This window comes from Cyprinodon tularosa, unplaced genomic scaffold (assembly GCF_016077235.1).
Source record: "Cyprinodon tularosa strain WSP-4 unplaced genomic scaffold, ASM1607723v1 ctg876, whole genome shotgun sequence".
NCBI lineage: Eukaryota > Metazoa > Chordata > Actinopteri > Cyprinodontiformes > Cyprinodontidae > Cyprinodon > Cyprinodon tularosa.
In genome coordinates this window covers 252,314-272,045 of record NW_024039647.1, presented here as the reverse complement: position 1 = coordinate 272,045, position 19,732 = coordinate 252,314, and the positions used below count along the sequence as shown (strand labels likewise).

General features: G+C 36.6%; 1 protein-coding gene across 2 annotated transcripts; it reads right to left on the bottom strand.

Moving 5' to 3' along the window:
* Nucleotides 1-14,721: 14,721 nt before the first annotated feature.
* On the bottom strand, nucleotides 14,722-17,599 carry LOC119775542. 2 transcript variants are annotated; one of them, XM_038273553.1, is made up of 8 exons: nucleotides 17,473-17,599; nucleotides 17,303-17,363; nucleotides 16,801-17,202; nucleotides 16,605-16,661; nucleotides 16,368-16,500; nucleotides 15,854-15,928; nucleotides 15,344-15,422; nucleotides 14,722-15,235 (listed from the first exon to the last, which is right to left on the bottom strand). In XM_038273553.1, exons 2-8 carry the CDS (start codon nucleotides 17,361-17,363, stop codon nucleotides 15,164-15,166), a joined length of 879 nt encoding a protein of 292 aa, XP_038129481.1. In that variant the 5' UTR covers nucleotides 17,473-17,599; the 3' UTR covers nucleotides 14,722-15,163. The 2 variants fall into 2 exon arrangements, with proteins under 2 accessions (XP_038129481.1, XP_038129483.1); XM_038273555.1 differs by having other exon boundaries at nucleotides 16,368-16,491.
* Between the last annotated feature and the right edge of the window lie 2,133 nt (nucleotides 17,600-19,732).

The following is a 19,732-nucleotide window of genomic DNA, read 5'->3' as shown; positions in this document are numbered from 1 at the left end:
TCTTCCTGCAATTCAAACCAAGTGAACGCATTGTATCCTGAATCATGCTGTGGCAGACACAGAGAAGAGTTTGAACAAAGGGCCCCCGATCGTTGTTCACCGAAGGAGCCGTTAGAAGCCGCCAGACCGTGACTGCTTGAGACGGAGATACGGAGCAGCAGCGAGGAGGCTGCAGCTACTGTAAGTTATAAAATTAATCCCCTTACAAATTGCCTTTTATTGTTGCATCGGATTGATCCAAATCTCTTTGAGTTGCTGTTGGACGGACGGACTGGACCGAAGTCGTGGTCTGCAGAAAACCGGACTGAGCTGTAGGCCTTCACTCAAGACGCTTGTCTTGTTGGTAGGAACACGATGTAAAAATAAAAACATCACAAGCACACATTTGAGGAAGTAAGTCTTATTAGCAAGAAGCTAAGCATTAGCTATGACCAGGCAACTTTTCTGATGTCAAAAATCGGATGTTATGTGGCGATTCTCTCATCCTGGAATGTTTTTATTATAAATATGGTGCATCACTTTTATTCTGTCGACCCTTATGGAACGAAAGGAGTACAAACAATTAAAGACTGGATTTATAACACGGTTTCTGGACGCCTTCAAAGTTATGTTGTTGTGGCTCTTTGTCATTTACATTATCAAATGCTGCTATATCTGTGTTATTGTCCTTTGGTTCTCGCTGTGTCCATAAAATGAACTTGGTGATTGAATTGTGGAAAACGTAGGTTTTCTAAGGATGTCTAACCTGTCTATATTGTTCAAAATGTTACTGTTGTAATTGTCATGCGTTTTAACAGGATAAATACTTTGGTATTCATCTCAACAATAAACTTGACTGGGGATGCAAGTGTGAACCCATCTACAAGAAACAACAGAGCAGATTTTACTTAGGTCCTCCAGCATTTGCAACATGATCTTAATATCTTACACAAGTCTGTTGTTGAGAGTGTGATCTCTTTCTCCATCTGCTGAGGTAATTGCATCAGAGAATATGGCTTAAAAAAAGGTCAACGAGCTAACAAAGAAGGCTGGCTCTGTTCTAGGAACTCCTATAGAACCTCTGGAGATAATTTCTAAAAGGAAATTTTTTAAAAAGTGAATGAGATTATGGACAACAGTGAGTATCCTTTTCAATAAATTTTTAAACAAAGTGTCTTCAATAAGAGGCTTCTCCGGATTCTGTTTAAGGCAGGCCGATACTGCCAAAAATTAACACCAACAACAATTTAATTTAAAAAAATTAGTGCAACATTTAAGTTTCCTTTGGGATACATAAAGTCTGATTAGCAGTTCCACCACATAACTTGTGATTCAGGGTTTAATATATGTGACACAATTCACTATTGTGTGGTTTTTATGGTATATTGTATAGTAATAAGTTTTGAGAGAATGAGAAAAAAACCATTATAAGCAGTCTTATCATTGCTAAACGTACTTATGACAATGATATCAGCATTTCTTAACTTCTCAATTTTCCACAAAGCCATAATGTGGATGTGGTATGAACTTAACTTCGCCATAAATAAGCTATGGCCTGGAGCCCTTTGCAAAATTCCCAACAGAGAAGTCAAGAATAATAAGGAAAGCTGAAACAATAGCCAACAGGATCCCATGACGAGTGCTTCAGAAAGACAGGGACATAGCAGAAAGTTTTTGGCACAGAAACAATAAGTCATGTACTCGAACAAGAGCTTTTCAGTTTGTTATTGTTGCTAGTAAGTGAAATTCCTGTAGAATAAAGAGGTCAGACAAACCAAAGCTAAGCGGTTTGCTTACATCTGTCATGGTGGGTCTTATATTTTTTGCCCACTGACATGTCAGAAACACTGAGAGAGATTGTTAAAGTGAGAATGTTAATTTACTGTTAAGGAAAACACAGAAACCAGGTTAACACAGCTTGGTGGGACCAGCGGCCAGGAATCCAGGTGCGACTGCACACAAGGAAAGAGAGAGAAAAGGTGAGATCACAGTTGGTGGGCAAAATTGCAGAAAATTGATGCTGGGTTCTTACTTATGCCAGCTGTCAGAACTGGAGGGAGGTACGTGTGTCCAATTTGAAGATGGACGAGACATTAGGGGATTTCTTCCAGGACTGGAAGGACTTGGAAAATTCCCAGAGGAACTGAAGGTTTCCTGCCAGACAATCACAATAACAAAAAAGGTAAGAGCATGAAAAAACCTTCAAAAGATCAGAGCTTCACTCGTCAAATACTCAGAGGGGCTAGATGATGATTCTTCGCAGGTATGGATAGTTGAAACTGTAGGCAAGCCCTCCAAGACAGAGTAACCAGAAGGCACCCCCTGGTGCACAAATGGTGGAACTTAAAAACAAACTTATGCTGCGTTCACACGAAAAGCAGCAGAGGCAGCAGGAGCAGCTAGTTTACATGCAAAATCAATGGTTGACACCCGTCAAGGTGCAGCAAAATGTCCTGCTGTGCATTTTGAGCAGCAGGAGCAATGCGTCTACGCAGCTGAAGTAGCACGTCTGGAGCATTAAAGCATTTGACGCTGCTGCTCGAGATGGAAAAATGTAGGTTTTGCTGCTCGACGCGCCACATCAACCAATCAGAGAAGCTGATCTGGGAGCTGGCAGGGAGACAGACACATCGCTAATGATACAGATTACTATGATCACTCCTCTGAAACAGTTTATTAACGCCTAAATTGCGCAGCTGAAGCAGCTTTGCTGCTCCTGTTGCGTGTCAGAACTAAACTTGTACAAGCATAAAAAATGAAGCAGTAGACGTGTTTTTTTGCTGCTCCTGCTGCGTTTGGTGTGAACACAGCATAATTTCATTCACACCAAATAGTTGAAGGCAGGATGGTAATCTGCATGAACTGACTGCACAGATGAAGTTTTAATGTGGACTTTCTCACTTAAAAACATATTAAAACTACTTTATTCCCACTGATCACAGCATATATAGCTGCCATTGTTACAGACAAAGAAAGGATAGGGTTGCTCCGCCCACCGAGCATCAGACTCACTTTTCTACCAGAACTAAACTTGTACAAGCATAAAAAATAAAGCAGCACACAGGTTTTGCTGCTCTTGCTGCTTTTGGTTTGAACGTAGCATAACCCCATAAACTGGAATCCAACAACAGCAGCTTTGGAGGAAAATTTTTTTTGTAAGCACATCACCCCAAAAGCAGTATGTCAAAAAAATACGTTTTTACAGTAAGTTCATATAATTGAAGGAAAGATCAATGCAGAAAAGTATCAGGGAAATTCTTAAAAAGAATTTAAGGATTAAATGTGTGTGGATTTTCAAGCAAGAAAATATTTCCAAACACACATGCAAAAAACTCAACAATGAATCAAACTGCTTTTTTCATTCAACCAAGAGGTTTATTTGTGACAGTGAAGAAGGCAGACATTACTAAAAGATAATTAAACATGGAAAAGAATTGCCTCCTATTATACAAAAAAAGTTCACATTTCATTGGAAAATGATATGTGACTTTCTATTGTATATCCTTTAATTTTTTTATGGTCTTCACATGTCAGTAGGAGGGAAAATGCTGCACAGAAGGCAACTTATAACACAGGAAATCTTAAAATAATTGTAAATTTCAGGCTACAAACGCCTACAGTACTTCTTTCGCACGCTTGAACTTTGGCCTGAAAAACTCCAGTCTGTGACTCATTTAAATGTGTTCTGGACCCACTCTAAAAATGTTTTTAACCACTGTCTTGATGTTGTGATAAATAAACTGTGCAATAAAGTATGTCATTATTAGGATGTTCTATTATCATGGTTACCAAGTAGTTTTTAACCCAGCACATTGGGCGTTTTCAATATGTGTAGTTGTGCATTCTCATGTGCTTGTGTGCTTAATAATTATCATCAGCCTCAGACCTAATACTGTTCCAGTTCAAAAGAACACAAAACCGTGAACGGACAGAGTCCCTGGATGTTGTTCTCACCCCTCCCTCTTTCCCAAGTATGCATCGGAGCAGACTTGTCAGTTCTCAAGCTTAACAGCTGTCCCATCATGCACCGCTGCAGCAGCAGCTTCCAGGGGAGCGCTCACAGAGCTCAGAGTTAAAAGATCTCTTTTCTTTTGCTTATTGTATAAAAGTACATTTAGGATAAGGCAATAACATTACACCTTCAAGCATCACTATATGGTCCATTTACTGATTTATTTTATAACTTTGAAAAAAGGTTCTGATGTGGAGAGGACTGTGGCAACCCTCTGAGGCTCACGTTAGCCCATCTACAGTCTGTCGAAAGACAGACAACAAAAGAGCTGCTGAAGTTTAGAAAGTAATGGAATAGTGCATAAAGCCCATTGGACTGCTCCATCAATCCTCTTTCTTATAACCGAACTTGCTCTCTTAATTTCTCAACTTGTTTTGTTTGACTCTTTGCCTAATTTACAGTTTCTTGGGAGTGCTAAATTCAGTGTTACATTCTTCTTATTGCTCAGAAGATTGGAGTTTTTTATCTAAGCTGCTACATTTGGTGAAAAACAGTTTGTTGAAAAACAGATATGTTTGTTTTTACCACATGCATGCGACTTGGAGTAAAACTTCCTGCAAATGGAATGTGCAGATAGTTTTTCTCCAAGTTACATGAGCTTAGAACAATTTGTCAGTAATCTGACTCAGTAAATCTCCCCTTGCAGGCTCAAAGTCATTACACAGTCACTAGAGTTCGGTCAAATAGATGGTGCCAAGAATCCTCAATAATTTTCATCAGATGCTACGCATCCAGGGATAACTAAAACCAATGATCAGATAATCTAAAAAAAGTTACTGCACAATCTGCTAAAGATGTTGTAGGATTTTTTACACCTTGTAAACAACCCTGAAGAAAAAAAGAGTATGTTCAGAAGGAGGCTTCTTCAGGTCCACTGCAATACTGAAAGATGTAGATTATTACCTCTGCCATGGAGGTTATTTTTAAGGTAAGTTTGTGTGTTTGTCCGTGTACACAGCTTTGTTTTCATGACATATAGGGACATTTCATTGACTTGCATTCATTTTATGTGACCTAACCATTACAAACATATACCTAATTTTAACCGCAACCTAAACTGAATTCACACCTTAGTCTTGCACCTACTCAAAGAACAATGTGGATGACATAGTCAACATAACATGCTTACTGTTTATATCATAGTTTAGTTCTTAAATGTTAGCAAGTCTATCTCCATCTCTACGCACCTAATTTGCTTGCCTGTATTGGCTTCCAGTCAGAGGTGTTGTGATATCAATGTGAGAGTTTGAAATGTCTGTGATACTGCTGAAAGTGCTTGTATCAGTACTGGAGTTCAGGCATTGTTTCGATACCTAATTTATTAAAATAGAAACCTGTTTAGTGATTGGCTTTGTTAGTTCTTACACAGATCTTTTTTGCTGGTTTTAAACTCCGTGTTGTCTTCTGCTGTTATAGAGGGAAGAAGAGCTGATGACCTGTCAGGCTCAGAACAAAAGGACCCAGTATTCAAGGAGGGAAGACAGTTAGATTTAACAAAACATTAATTTAAGACGGAACTGCAGTGAACAGCGTTGACATCTAAGACAGGAACCTCTGCCAGAGGAGACCACAGGTTAAAGAACACGTCCATCTGGTGGAGGATGACAATGAAGGTGTGAGTCACTAACCTGGTCTTTAAGTTCAGTCCGTACCAAAAGGAAGAGGTTGGTTCTAGCCGGTCCGCTGCCCACAAGACGCAGCATCTGTCTTGCCACAAAGGGAAATCCACAACGGAGTTTGAGGACAGTTCCAGGTTTGGTTAACAGGCAGGCAGAAATCCAGCAGGAGTCCAAAGATAGGTCAGACAAACAGAAGTCCAAAGGCAGAAGGGGTCAGGATCAGGCAAACAGAAAACATAGGTACGCTAGAAAACTCTCACCACAGGCTTGAATAATCTGGCACTGATGACTGGTTAAATAGAGGCTGGAGCAGGTGAATCAGAAGAGCGGTAATGAGAAACCCGACAGAGCTAGGCAGGTGAATGAAAATGACCAGTCATCAGTGCCAAGATATGACATGTCCTGGGTTCAAAGGTTTAACCTGAACCAAGTCTTACCACCATGATAACCACATTACAGTCATGCTTGTTTAAACATAGTTGTATCTGTACTCTTCATTGTAATACCCACAGCACAAATATTGATACTAGGAGAAAAATATTGTTTGTTAAAATCTCTTTAATTACTAATTTCTTTATTTGTTGTGGTACTCACTTACAGGAAAGTAGAGTCTATATGGTATGGCCCTGGTTAAACAATGCAACAATAAATTTATGTAAAACGGAAAGTTGTGTGTCTTTCTCTGTTGCTTGCAGGTATTTTTTTTGTCATTACCCCTGAGGCAAGATTGAAGTCCAGGAAAAAGTCTATCATCAGCACACATGTGAGGACACTGGTACTTAAACCGATAGACTTTGAATGGATGGTGTAAATGTACAAAGTTAATGATTGTGTTTATTTTCTGTTCCGTGTATATTGTATTCTTTTTATTTTAATTTTTGTAATGCAGTTGTACTGAGTATGGTCTTTGTTTTCTTTGTTCCTGGAGCAAATTCAAAACATGAGTTACCTATTATTTACATCGCAAGTCACTGCTTGGGTGTTGCATTACTTTTCTTGTAACAAAGTAAAAAAACACAGCTACATACTGTGATTCCACACTTATATCACTGTTATTCCACAGGCATTGTCACTGTGAAGTTACAACATATAGCTATAATTTTAGAGGAAATTACTGTAAAATACTAACAATAACTTACTGTGATATATTTACAGTGAAATATTGTGATATAATTCCCTGTAGATTACTGTAAACGTAATGCAATTATTAGAGTGTTATTTAAAGTAAATTCACAGTAAAAGTTTTCTATGTATATAGTGCTTCCATGGTCATAATAGTATTGATCATATCATGTATTAGCTGCTGCTTTTTGTAAATGCATGTAATGAAGTCTTCATTCATGCATTATGTAACAACTGTTGTTTGTGACAGCAAGTGTACACATTCTTAAGCAAGAAGCCAACAGTACCACAGACAGGTTCTGATTTGTCCTGGATTGTTCCTTATATAGTTGAAAACTATAAAGTTTTTTTCATTTCATTTCAAAAAGTTTATTTCAAATCTACACACATTTTACAATACATATAATGACAAACAATACATGCATGGCTTGAAAAGGGGATGGAAGAAGCAAAAGCTTATACAAGTGAGCCAAGATTGGAGAAAACAGCAGGCTTTCAATGTCGATGAAAAGCCTTCATTAATATATAGAACACTGATTATATCCATTTTATTCCTGAGCACAATCTTATTACCCATCCCACTATTTCAAACTGTTGTTTTTTTTTGCACTCCATTTCTTCTTCTTCTTTTTTTTTTACCAATGTTTCTCTAAATGACTGATAAAAGGACTGTGGCATGTTATTAAGACAAATGAAAAAAACTATTTGAAAAAATGTATATTTACTTAAACTTGAAATTGGTTAATTTATTTGGCATTATTTATTAGATTGCTTTAGTCTTTAAAATCTATTGAATATATGCTGTTGAAGACATTTCCTATACAAAGAGCAAAACAGCATTTCACATACAGTAGATGAATATTTACTATTCTAAAATTAGGGGGGTTGCAGAGGGCGGTTGCCCTGTGTTAGAAATGTTAAAAGTTCAAGCTTCCTCTCAAAGTGCTAAGGCCTGCCCTTTAGCTCAGTTTTACACAACTGTTGCAGCTCTGTAAAAGCAAATTAGATACAATAACTCTACATTTTTATTGTGTACTTTATGCATATTTACACGCACACTGAAAACCTAAATTATAGACAATACAGATAACAAATACATGTAGATTAGACCACTGCACATACATACAGGTATCATGAAAAACATGTTAATGCTGTGGTTTTCATCACCTCTTCTTCCTGTATTTTGAATAGAGACATGGATTCCAGAGAAAGCAGAACTTCATCCGAATATGTACTGTTGTCACAGTAAGACCCACAATAAGTTGCTTGATTTAACTGCCTTCCAATCATGCAATAGTTACTTACAACTTGCTGTCCCAAAAGTTTATCTGCTAGTTTGCTTCAGAGAAACAAATGTATAAAAAACATAAATCTCAGGATCAAGGGGAAAAAAAAGGAAAAACTAAAGCATTGAAAAAATTACAAAAACTAATTATAAAATTATCTATAATGAAATAATCGAAGTGCTGTCTACAATCTTTAAATAAATGTTCAAACTATTCATTGTTTCGTTTCTTTTTAATGTAATGAGTGCATTTATGTGAGTAGTTTCCTGCATTCTGTTGTACTCAACTGGTTTTCTATAGCCTATTTTATCCCCACTGTACTTAAATGCTTTATATAGAACAATACAAAAAGACCATTTCAAGCCTTTGTATATTTTTTTCTTACCGTTTTTTTTTTTGCATTTTTATAAATGATACTTTTATTATGTCAACAGAATACTCCATGACCCAAATTTTTGAGCTTTAGATCTTCTTATATATTCTAATGCCATATCTTGTTTTCTTTCCTCTTCTCCAAAGACTACAACACATTAGGTAAAACACTAAGTAAAATATTTCTAGAAATGTGGATGAATATGGTATCAACACTGGAGAAAAGCTTTATCATGTAGCTGTTTTGTTACCATATTATACGGTTCCACCCAAAGGCAGAAAAAACAACACAAACTAATTTTACCTACAATCTAATGAAGATTCCCCTCAATACAAAGTCCATTGCAACTGCAAAGGAACAGCGGCTATTCAGACTTATATAGGGAATAGGAACCTTTTGAACAAGAAGCTGTCTTCAGACACAATACTTAGACAACTTTTATTTTGTATACACAGAGGGCCAGATTTATCAAGATCCAATTTTGTGTGCAGTAATTTGCGCTCGCAAACTGGAATTTTGCGCGAGGGGCTGAATCATGGTTTGCGGGTGATTTAACAAGAGTGATTGCGTAACTGGTGGCAGGCGCAAAACTGTTGGAGACGCCCTATTTAAATGATGGTTTTGCGCGGTTTGTGGTTTGCGGCAAAGTGGTTTGTACAAACTAGTGCATTAAGAAATTTTAATCTTACAGTGACACCCCCACCCCCTCCAAAAAAAATAAAAAATAAATAAATAAATAAATATATACATATATATATATATATATATATATATATATATATATATATATATATATATATATATATATATATATATATATATATATATATATATATATATATATATATATATATATATATAAACTTTGGCAACCTTTATTACCTAAGGTGGTATGTGGCTGAATTTCTACTTCACTGCAGTAAAAAAAAAACAGGTATTTTTTATTGGCCTGTAGAAAAATGCACATACCAAATGGCTCACAAGAAGTGACTGTGGATGAGATTACTGCGCGTACGCATCCCCGCAGCATTGGCATGTTGCTCCACAGGCGCAGGGGAGAGGTCGGGGTTTCTTGGTAGAGCGTCAGGGCGACTTGGCATTTAGAACGTCGGACAGCACTTCTGAAAAACGAGATTGGGAGATCCCAGCTCTCGCTGCAACCGTACGCTGGAATGACCCAGATGCAAAAAAGTGCAATGTTGCAAGGAGTTTTGTGATATCTGGTATTGCGTGGGTCCTCCTTGTGGCTGGCTCCAAATCCATTCGGAGTTCCCCCAACAGCTCCAAACTGGATAAACGATATGTTTTGATGATCGTTTCCTCGTTCATTCCAAAAATATTCACACAGAGTGAAAAAATGCGTTCTCTGCTTCTCCTTGCTTCATTTCGATGTCTCCTTCTTGCGACAATAACCGCTGCCATGTGTGCGCAATTACGCATACAGACCATTTGCACCTTCTTTTGAAACGTGTTAAATATAGAGTCAGATACCGTTAGCAAAATTGCTTTCAGGTTTGATAAATCACTTTGCGAGTGCTAAATTAATATATTTACATGTTCTCCTCCCACAAGACGCACTTTTGCATGTAAACGCCCCATATTGCATATTCATTGCAGAAAAAGTACGAAATGGATAAAGGCTCTATTTAGCACGTTTAAAGACCAAATCCTTTTAGCACGCTGTTGATAGATCAGTTTGTAAATTTTTTAGCGTGCGCAGTGAAATAGCTCACGTTTTTATACACGCAAACCTTTGATAGATCCGGCCCAGAGTGTATACAAAACTACATTTCTGTTGGTACAGCTTTTCAGACAGTAAATTAACATTTCCATTCCATAAAGTGCTGAAATGTAACCAATGTGGGAGAAAAAACATGATGCAAAAAAATAAAAAAAACGCATTGATATGGAAGTTCAGAGCGTAAATATATATGGTGCAAATATGCAGTATTTTTGTTTGGTGTTATCATTGGGATGCAAAGTTTATGACTGATTGGTTTCGAGATTATTATTTTTTTTAAGTTAAGCAGTCTGATGGCAGTGGGAATGACACTGTTGCAGAATCTGCTCGACCTACATCGAATACTGTAAAGCCTCTTCCCAAAGGGAAGCAGGGAAAAACAGTCCATGGAGGTGATGTGAGGGGTCAATGATGATGTTTCGGGCTCGAGACGCACAGCGCTGAAATTAAATGTCTTTTATGGAGTAACTTAGAACCTGGAACCTGTGGAAGATTCCCTCCCTTTCTTATGTTCAAAGTCCCTTAAATCGCATTGTCTTTGCCGCTTGGCTGTGATGCTGTTCAGAACACCGTCACCTGCTCCGCTGGTTGCGCCACTGAGGTTGAAAATGAAATTGCGTGTGCCTTCTGGGCCACCATAATTTGATAAGGCTACTTGTAAGCACAGAGCCTGCCAAATGTTGAGAGGGCAATATTATTTCCATTACCAGAGACGTGCAGAGACCGTTGGAAGGGCAGGTGCTCAAAGTGAAAAGGGGGCACATGGAGCACAGGTTTAAAACAGGATAGAGAACCAAATGAATTGAACAAACCCAATTACAACACACCATAACACACATACTCAAATGTTTGTTAGAGGTCAGCACAAGGCGAAATGAGTCTATGTTTTACAGCATGGGTAGATTGAACAGCTTCTGTTGAGGGGGTTGGTGCTGCTGTTTTGCTGGAGGTAGGCTCTATTGATCTGATAGTGTAGACACTAAAAAGATCATAAAAAAGAGAGATAGTAGCTGATTAAAAAAGAGGTATGTGTTCATGCAAGATGCAAGGATAACTAACATTAAACTGGCTCACTGTGACTGACCTGCCACACTGCTGATAATTTGTAGGAGACTACTTGTTGAGATCTGTGGGTCTGTAATTCTGTCTTTGTCTGTTTTTGCCTGAGTTCTTGTACACATCACACATTTGTCTTTTTTTGCAGTTATAGCAGCAACTTCCTGTTGCCTATGCTCTTAAAAATGTCAATGACCTGTGACTTTTTTTGCTATTTGTCATCTAGCTGGTGAGTGATCCACTGCCTTTGCAGCCTCACACAGCACCTTTTGTTTTGGTCTTAACCTCCTCTCTACTTTTGAGGCATCTCTGCAAAATGAAACATGATCCTTAAACTACAATCTGATGCACATAAAACACACAAACACAAATGTATACTTCATACCTTTTCAAAAAATTGTACTGTATAGCCACAGATTTGATCCATTAATAATTTTTCCTTTATTATTCCTAGTGCTTTAAAGTAGAGTGATGTAGAGTAATATATCATTTAAAATATTCATTGAAAAAATATTCACTTATTCATTTTTTTTTTTGTTGCTTTTATTTAGTTTGACTATTGACTTTGGGCATGACATCAAGGGTCTAAAAGTTATATGATTTGGGTGCATATTAGCCTCTATGGGCCTATTTAATTTTTGTGTAAATAAATGAGAGGTTTAGAAAATCAAAATTCAACTTGATTTTCAACCGACGTACTTCTTCCCTGTAGCACGCTTTGAATGTGTGGTCATACCACGATTGGATCTGTGCGCCCTCCAGTTTGGTCGGGCCGGCGTACTATAGTGCATACAGACTTTTGAGCCGCTGACGACGAGCGGCTATATCTTGTGAGACATCGGTGTGTGCAAATTTGGGCAGCACACAGGATGCTCATAGCTCACTTTACTTGGTCAGTCTACTCATCTTGCAACAATACACCGTGCACAAACTAACATCACTGCAGAACATAGTTACCGGTGAATTCATGAATTGGTCACCTTTTATTTATTTTTTTTGCAATTGATGCTTCTTTGCATGAGACAAATAAAACAAGGCTGGTAGCTGCATCTAATGCTAACCAATATATTTTTAGATGAAACAGGAAAAGCTAACTTTAACCTTATGAATCATAGCAGGATATGGTTAAAGTAAATTAACATACAATCTAAAACAAACAGACATCAAACCTCAGTTAGTTAACTATAAAACGGAACTAGCTAAACACGAGTGCAAATCTTTCCCACCTCCATGCCCTGAATTTCAGATGTTAATTTTACATTGAAATATAGATAAGCAAAGATTTTGCTTCAAACAACTGCTTACAGTTGTTCTCTTTGTTGCTTTACTTTGCTCCAAAAAAAGAGCAATTCTTGAGTATTCAGGAAGTGTGTTTAAGACAAAAATAGATGGACAGGGCCATAATATACAAATTTTTGGCCAATGTCCATACTAGTATTAATCATTACTATTAGTGTTGGTTGCTGCAGTTTCCCCTCTGTTGCTGGAGTCTCCTTTCCAATTTCTGCAAATCCCCCTCTTACACTGACACTTTCCAAGACACACCCTATGATGCTACAGGACTAAACAATCAGTTCAACAAAACTGTTTCTCTTTGCCATGGGACTCTCCTAAATTTCAAAACTTCTGCAACAAATTGCTGCAAAAAAGTGACCACTCTGCAACTTTTCTCTCTGAGTTACAGAACACTATCAGATGGCTGATGAGACTTGAGGATTGGAGCTTCTAAGAACAAAGAGCCTCTGCTGTTGGCCTGACATGCTAAACATGCTAAATTTGGGTTTTTGATGATTTTTTTTATCTTTCCATCTGTTCTGTAGGACAAGCTAACAAGATGAGCTGAATGGCACACCATCTTAGAATTCAACTCACCTTTAATGTCATAACACTATCGCAAGTACAAAGTGACAAAATTAACTATCTGCATTTAACCCACCCCCTTGGGGAGCAGGGGGCTTCCATTGTGTGGCACCCGGGGAGCATTCTAAGCTTAAGGGTCTTGTTCAGGGACCCAGAGTGGCAGTCTGTGGTAATGAGTGGGATTTGAACTCAGAACCTCAAAGACCAGTGTGCAGTGCTCTAACCACTAGGACACCACCCCCCATGTCATGTATTGAGCTGTTGTTTATAAAGCCTAAAAAAAAAATGGTTTAAACACTAAAATATCATTAACATCTATCTCTTCTTCTTTGCTCATCATATTTCATTACCAAAATATGACCCAAGAGTCATATGTTAAGATAATTCTCCTCCCCGCCTGCTGAATAAAAGTTATTGGTTGCTGAATAAGCAAAGCATTAAATAAGATATTAGTTAATCAAACTCCAGTTGCTCTAAATTAGACATAAAGGGTACATTCCAAATTCTTCAAGATAAACTTTGGTTCTCAAACATAAAATCCATGCTAAACTGTGAAACCATTGTATCATTTTATTGATTGAACTTTTGAACCATGTGTTTTTCTTCCTTTGTGCACAGAGCAGCTTACTTCAGTTGAGTTTCACTAGTATAGTCAAGAGTGTATAATTAAATATGTTTCTCTTGAGGCTGAATAATTTTTGTGAGTCAGATTTTGGAGTTCTGATGAATTGTTTCCCGATATGTGCAGAGTTTTCTGTCTGACCTATCTGAGCGAAATTCACACTTTCATTTGTTGTCTTAACTCGAAGCCAGTTAGGCCTTTGTTCACAGAACAGTATACGTTAGTGCAAATAATAATTGAATAAATAACACATTTGCCATGCCTAATAGGGTAGATCAAAGACCAGCAACAGCAGAGTGTTATTATCAAGACTAATAAATCAACAAATAAGTATTTTTGACATAACTGTAAACATGTCCCCACACTCAAGGTAATCTTTCAGTTTTCTTTTATTTGTTAAATAGAGTGAGCAAACATGTTACAAACACTACTAACAGATGAGTGTTTTAGGCCAATACAAAAGTATTATTTATGTTTAATAGACACTACATTAACTACTTATATTATAGAAAATCTTTTAATTATTTGTTTAAACTCAGAAGTTAGTACATTTCCTTACTAAGTGACTCATTTGTATACCTAAATCATAAATACATACTTAGAGTTGTGTACTGCCTAATGTTCTGCTTTTTCCTGAATTGATGTTAGAAAATGTGAGTTTGATTTTTGAAAAATGAATAAATATAGCAAGAATTAGGTAAATTAACTCTTACACTGGTGGTAATATGCTTGTAAATACTTGTTGTACCTGCTTAGCACAGCTTTAGTAGTACAACTATGACCTGGTTTTAGGTTTTTTAACTGCATAGTGGTTATTCATGCTTAGCCTCTCTCACAAGAATCCCAATTTTGCTAACATAAAAGCACATGAGTAATAAGGAAATACGTTTCCATGAATTATGTAATGATTTTTAAATAAGGATACAAGTGAATCCTTGCTAATAACAACAGTTAAAGTGGTTAACATACCTGGTAGAGATGTCTTTTTATAACTAACTTTAAAATGTCATGCACATTCAAACCTGGGCAGTAGTTTATTTTTTATTTTTTTTTTTTTTTTATTTCCCTGTAAAAACTCTTAAGTTCCTGTTTATTTTGGTTTACGTCAGAGAAAGACACAGCAGAGATGTTGAAGGGGCCAGACTTCAGCTATAAAAGTTGTAGAAACCCTTATTGGAAGCTCAAACACTCAAAACTGTTGGCTATTTTTCCTATGCAAATGCATTTAAACTATTATTTAAACATTCTTAATGGATGATGAATACTGGCCCGTTAACCAATTTTCAATGCAAGCAGTGCAAAATGAGGTTCCCTTTTAATACATTTTGGAGTTTCAGTTTATGTTGCAAGCCAGGGCAGTGCACCATTTCCTAATTCTGTTGACAGATATTAAATAATTCTCATTGCACATATCCATTTAATAACAAAAAATAATACAGATTACAAACTCTTCTTCAACGTAAAAGCCTTGTGATAGCTGTCAGAAACAGCTTTTATGTGTAGTCCACATTTCCATAGATATTGTCCTTGTGTTCCTTCTGTTGACCCATCTGATTTTCAGATATCTAAAAATAAAAAATTAACATTTAGACAAAGATGACATAAACTGTGAGAGACGTATTGTACAAGTCTTGAAGATTACAAAACTAAATATCAATGAAAATACAAAATACCTCATAATTAATGTAAACAGGTTCATCAATTACTTTGGGATCTGGAGGCAATTTGTTTGTTGTTTGACAAGGGGGTTCACTGCAGATAGTTGGAATATAGAACATTTGCATTTTAGTTACATAATCTGTAAAGTAATCGGTAATGTTATCTTTTTATGGGAATAGTTCCCCTTTCCTGAGGTAAAATAAATATGGTTTGGATGACTGATAAGCTCATTAAATTAACGCCATCTTTGGCTGCTACAACATATATGTGATTAGCCTGCCAACTTCAACCACTCCTCGAGTAAGGGAACTGTGACCACAAATAACATCACAGCCTCCCTTGGAAAAAAAAAAAAACTTTCATTAAAAGATATTTAAAACTGATTTTGATCTTTGGCTATCTTTGGTTGCATTTAACGTAAGTCTGACTGTAAAATAAAAAATAGTATTTTGTTGTCGAACAATTATGTAAGAAAGATAATCTGAATTTTTTTTTATAGAGAATCATAAAAAAAGAAACAGAACCTTTCAGGTGAATGAGAAGATGTCTGTTTGAAGTTCATATAATATCCAGACTCCTCCCGCGTGACCTTTTTTGACCTGGAATATCGAAGTAATGAAATGGTAACTGATACAGCAGGGAAAAAAGTTATGAACCTGTCCGTTAGTCACAACTTTTTACATATATTTGTATAAATATATTTTCATTTTTCATAGATAGATAGATAGATAGATAGATAGATAGATAGATAGATAGATAGATAGATAGATAGATAGATAGATAGATAGATAGATAGATAGATAGATAGATAGATAGATAGATAGATAGATAGATAGATAGATAGATAGATAGATAGATAGATAGATAGATAGATAGATAGATAGATAGATAGATAGATAGATAGATAGATAGATAGATAGATAGATAGATAGATAGATAGATAGATTTTGGCTTAACTTTAAGCAATACACTTCCTATTTTGTTTTTTGTCTATATAACAGCTGTATCTGATGTACATGTTTTTGAATTACTACTCACCGCTTGCGTTTCCTGTAAGCAACTGTCCCCCCAGCAGCAAGGCAAATAAGTCCAACAATTGGTACCAAGGTGGCCAGATACAGACTCTGGTTTCTATCATCAGGCATCGTAGGCAAGTAACTTGCTGTGAACGATAATAAATGACATTAGGTTAGCTATTTTAAATATTTTAACATGACCATAGGTTTCAGAAACACATACCGAGTTATCAAAGTAAGGTTAAAAAAAAAAACATACTTGTTGAGACGTCCACTGTGATATCTGTGGTTGTGGGATATGTGGGATTTAAGGTACCTGTGAAAAAAGACCCTTTTTGAACATTTGGAGGAATGATAATCTGTGCGACTGCAAAATAAAATAGTAAAATAATTTAAAATGTAACAAAAAATATTCAATTTGCTTAAGAAAGTATTTGAAAAGAAAATAAACCAACTTGAATTCACGCCGGCAATGTAAAAAGACACCAACTCATTTGTCTTTATAAAGCTGTAGTTGTTGCTCAGTCCCCAAACCCGCAGGTAGATCTGCGGTTCATTTTGTGTTATATTATTGATCTGTAGAGAGCAGTTTCCTTCAGTTTTATTTCCAATAAGTTTTGTCCTGTTGCTGAACTTCGAGTCTACACATGTGTGATTTGGATGAAATACGAAAGCACGTTTGTCGTGGTCTGTCTTGTCACATTTAGCATCCCCTTCTGTTTTCCAGATTTTCCAGTAAATTGTAACATTTGAAGTGTGTTGAGCTTTAGGATAGGTGAAAGAACAATTGATGGTTACGGTTCCTCCCTTAACTGTTGGTATGCGATTATTTGTTATTGTTATTGTCCACTTGTCACCTGTGTTTTAAAACCAAATAAAAAACACATTATTAATAATAAATACACGGCGCTTCCCCCTAAGAAAACATCAAACCTTTTGAACATATACTTTACAGACCTTCAGCCAGTGAAAGTGGCAACCACAATAGATTGAGATGAAATAGGATTTGCAGCTGCATCTGATAAAAAAAATAAAATAAGATCACACACCTTTAAAATCCCCTCTTTTACAGTAAAACCTAAGAAAGATCTTGAGTAAAATTTTAGTTTTATATATCTAATACTCACTTTGAAAATAACACAGAGGATGTTCGGCTGGTTGATTCTTCTTTGAGTCTATGTTACATCTAAGTACTGATGTGATAACTCTTGGTTGAGTTTCCTGTTACATAGTTGGGCAATAGGTGAAAAGGGGAAGGCAGTAAGGCCAAAAAAGTGACTGTAGCCACCCAGGAAATGCATGTTGTGATAAAAATAACTTGGATAGCTCTTTAAACTGCTTAGCTGACTTTAAAGAAGTAAGCTACTCTGTAGCCACAAAAATATTTTAAATACATTTGAATAAATTGCTATATCAATAAAACATATTTAAAAAAATAAACATTAAAGAAAGTAGAACTCTATCATATATTGACAGAGGAAGTCACAGTATTTCAAGCTTTCATTTTAAATGAATTTGATGAGACTGGCATACAGCGAAGAGCAATCAAAATATTATGTATGAGCAAGAAAAAAAAAATGTTTTAATACAATCTATCTTATCTACTGAGAAGTAGGTCCATACCCCATACTGAGCAACACATAGACTCTATTCTTGCTTAGTGCTTATTTTAGATTAGTTACAGCTGCAGTGAAGTGTGGCACGGAAGAGATCAGCAGGTGTCATTTGTGAGGAGTTCAGGAACTAGCCTTATTATATATATATTTGGTTCTCATCTCCTTCAGCACAATACTATAAAAACATCTCTTTTGGGTTTAGAAAAGGTAGTTTGCTGGTACCATGAAGATGAAACAGGTACTGGTACTTTTACCAGTGTCAGTAGGTGATGTGGCATAGAAATCCATTCAGTTTGTCCACATCTAGTGAAAACTAGTGTGATTGGATGAGTCATATAACACAAACACTCATTGGTTAGCTAAAGGGAGTCATCAGAAGCAAGCAGGTGTTCTTGAAACTGCAAACGTGAAAAGATGATGAAATGTCTGAAAGCTCGGACACAGGCGTGAACGTATCGGGAGACGTAGACCAACAAGACCTCCCTCATCCTTGGCCCTATCTCAAAGAATTTTTCAAAATAGTCTAAAAATAGAGCTTTCAATTCATATATTGGCATCTGGCTGTTTTTTTAAAGGTTACTTTATACTTTTACACTTTAAATAGTTTTTGGAGCACATACTTTTTCCCTTTTACTTGAGTAAAAAGGTCAAGTTGATACTTCAACTTTTACTAGAGTGTTTTTAAAATGCAGTATCTGTACGTCTACTTAAGTAACAAATGTGTATACTTTTGACACCACTGCAAACCGGTAGGTGGCAGTAGTGTTCTTTGACAAATAATGGATGTCTCCAGTAAAGCACATTTAAATGAAATTAATCTTAATTAAAACACAAATTTATTGAAAAGTATGTAACAATTTCTTTGTTAAAGTACTTTCAGAAGTTTGTATTCTGAATGTGACCAGAGTTTTCCTTTAAATGGCCAAGCTCCATCTTACAACAGAGATATGATTGTTCCTTAGGTTCCAAATAAAGCACTTTGCTCTCAGTCTGCGGGTTTAGAATCAGAATCAGGTTTATTGCCAAGTAGGTTTGCACATACAAGGAATTTGACTTGGTGTTGATGGTTCAGACAATCTAGATATATATACTGAATACATCATTTATTGCTATATTATACAATATAAAACATACATATACTATATGCAATATATAGTATACAGCTATATACTATATACACAGTGGACTGTGCATTAATGTAATGCAGAAGGCCTGGAGATGCTATGTTGGTGTAGCTTATAGGTCCTGAACGGGGAAGGGAGAGAGGCAGTGTCAGTGAGACAGGGGTCTCTGGGCCTTGTTGATAAGTCTAGTAGCGGATGGGAAGAAACTGTCCTTGTGACGTGAGGTCTCGGTCCTGATGGATTGCAGCCACCTGTTTACTAGTGGTTCCTAGAATTTCTAAAAGTATAATGGGAGGCAGATCTTTTAGTTATCAGGCTCCTCTCCTGTGGAAACAACTACCAGTTTTAGTCCGTGAGGCAGACACCCTGTCTACTTTTATGGCAAGGCTTGTCGCTTTCCTTTTTGATAAAGCTTATAGAGTGGCTCAGGTTATTCTGAGTTATATCTGTTGTTATGCTGCTATCGGCTTAGACTGCTTCATTCTAGACTTCATTCTCTCTCTGTTCAATCTGTTCAATCTCTAACATTATGCTCTCTCTGTTTTTTCTCATAGTAGCTTCATCTGGTCTGATCCTGTTTGGATGTGACGCCATCCTGGAAAGAAATATCAGCTGTGCTGCTGCCATCAACACCTTTATTTATAGCT

Excerpts from the sequence above, each read along its gene's own strand:
- LOC119775542 (XM_038273553.1), bottom strand. The coding sequence starts at position 17,363 with ATGCAGCTGCAAATCCTATTTCATCTCAATCTATTGTGGTTGCCACTT. Across the intron at positions 17,203-17,302 it reads GCCACTTTCACTGGCTGAAG|GTGACAAGTGGACAATAACA; the intron begins GTCTGTAAAGTA and ends TTTAAAACACAG. Across the intron at positions 15,423-15,853 it reads TCTTCTCATTCACCTGAAAG|TGAACCCCCTTGTCAAACAA; the intron begins GTTCTGTTTCTT and ends AACTATCTGCAG.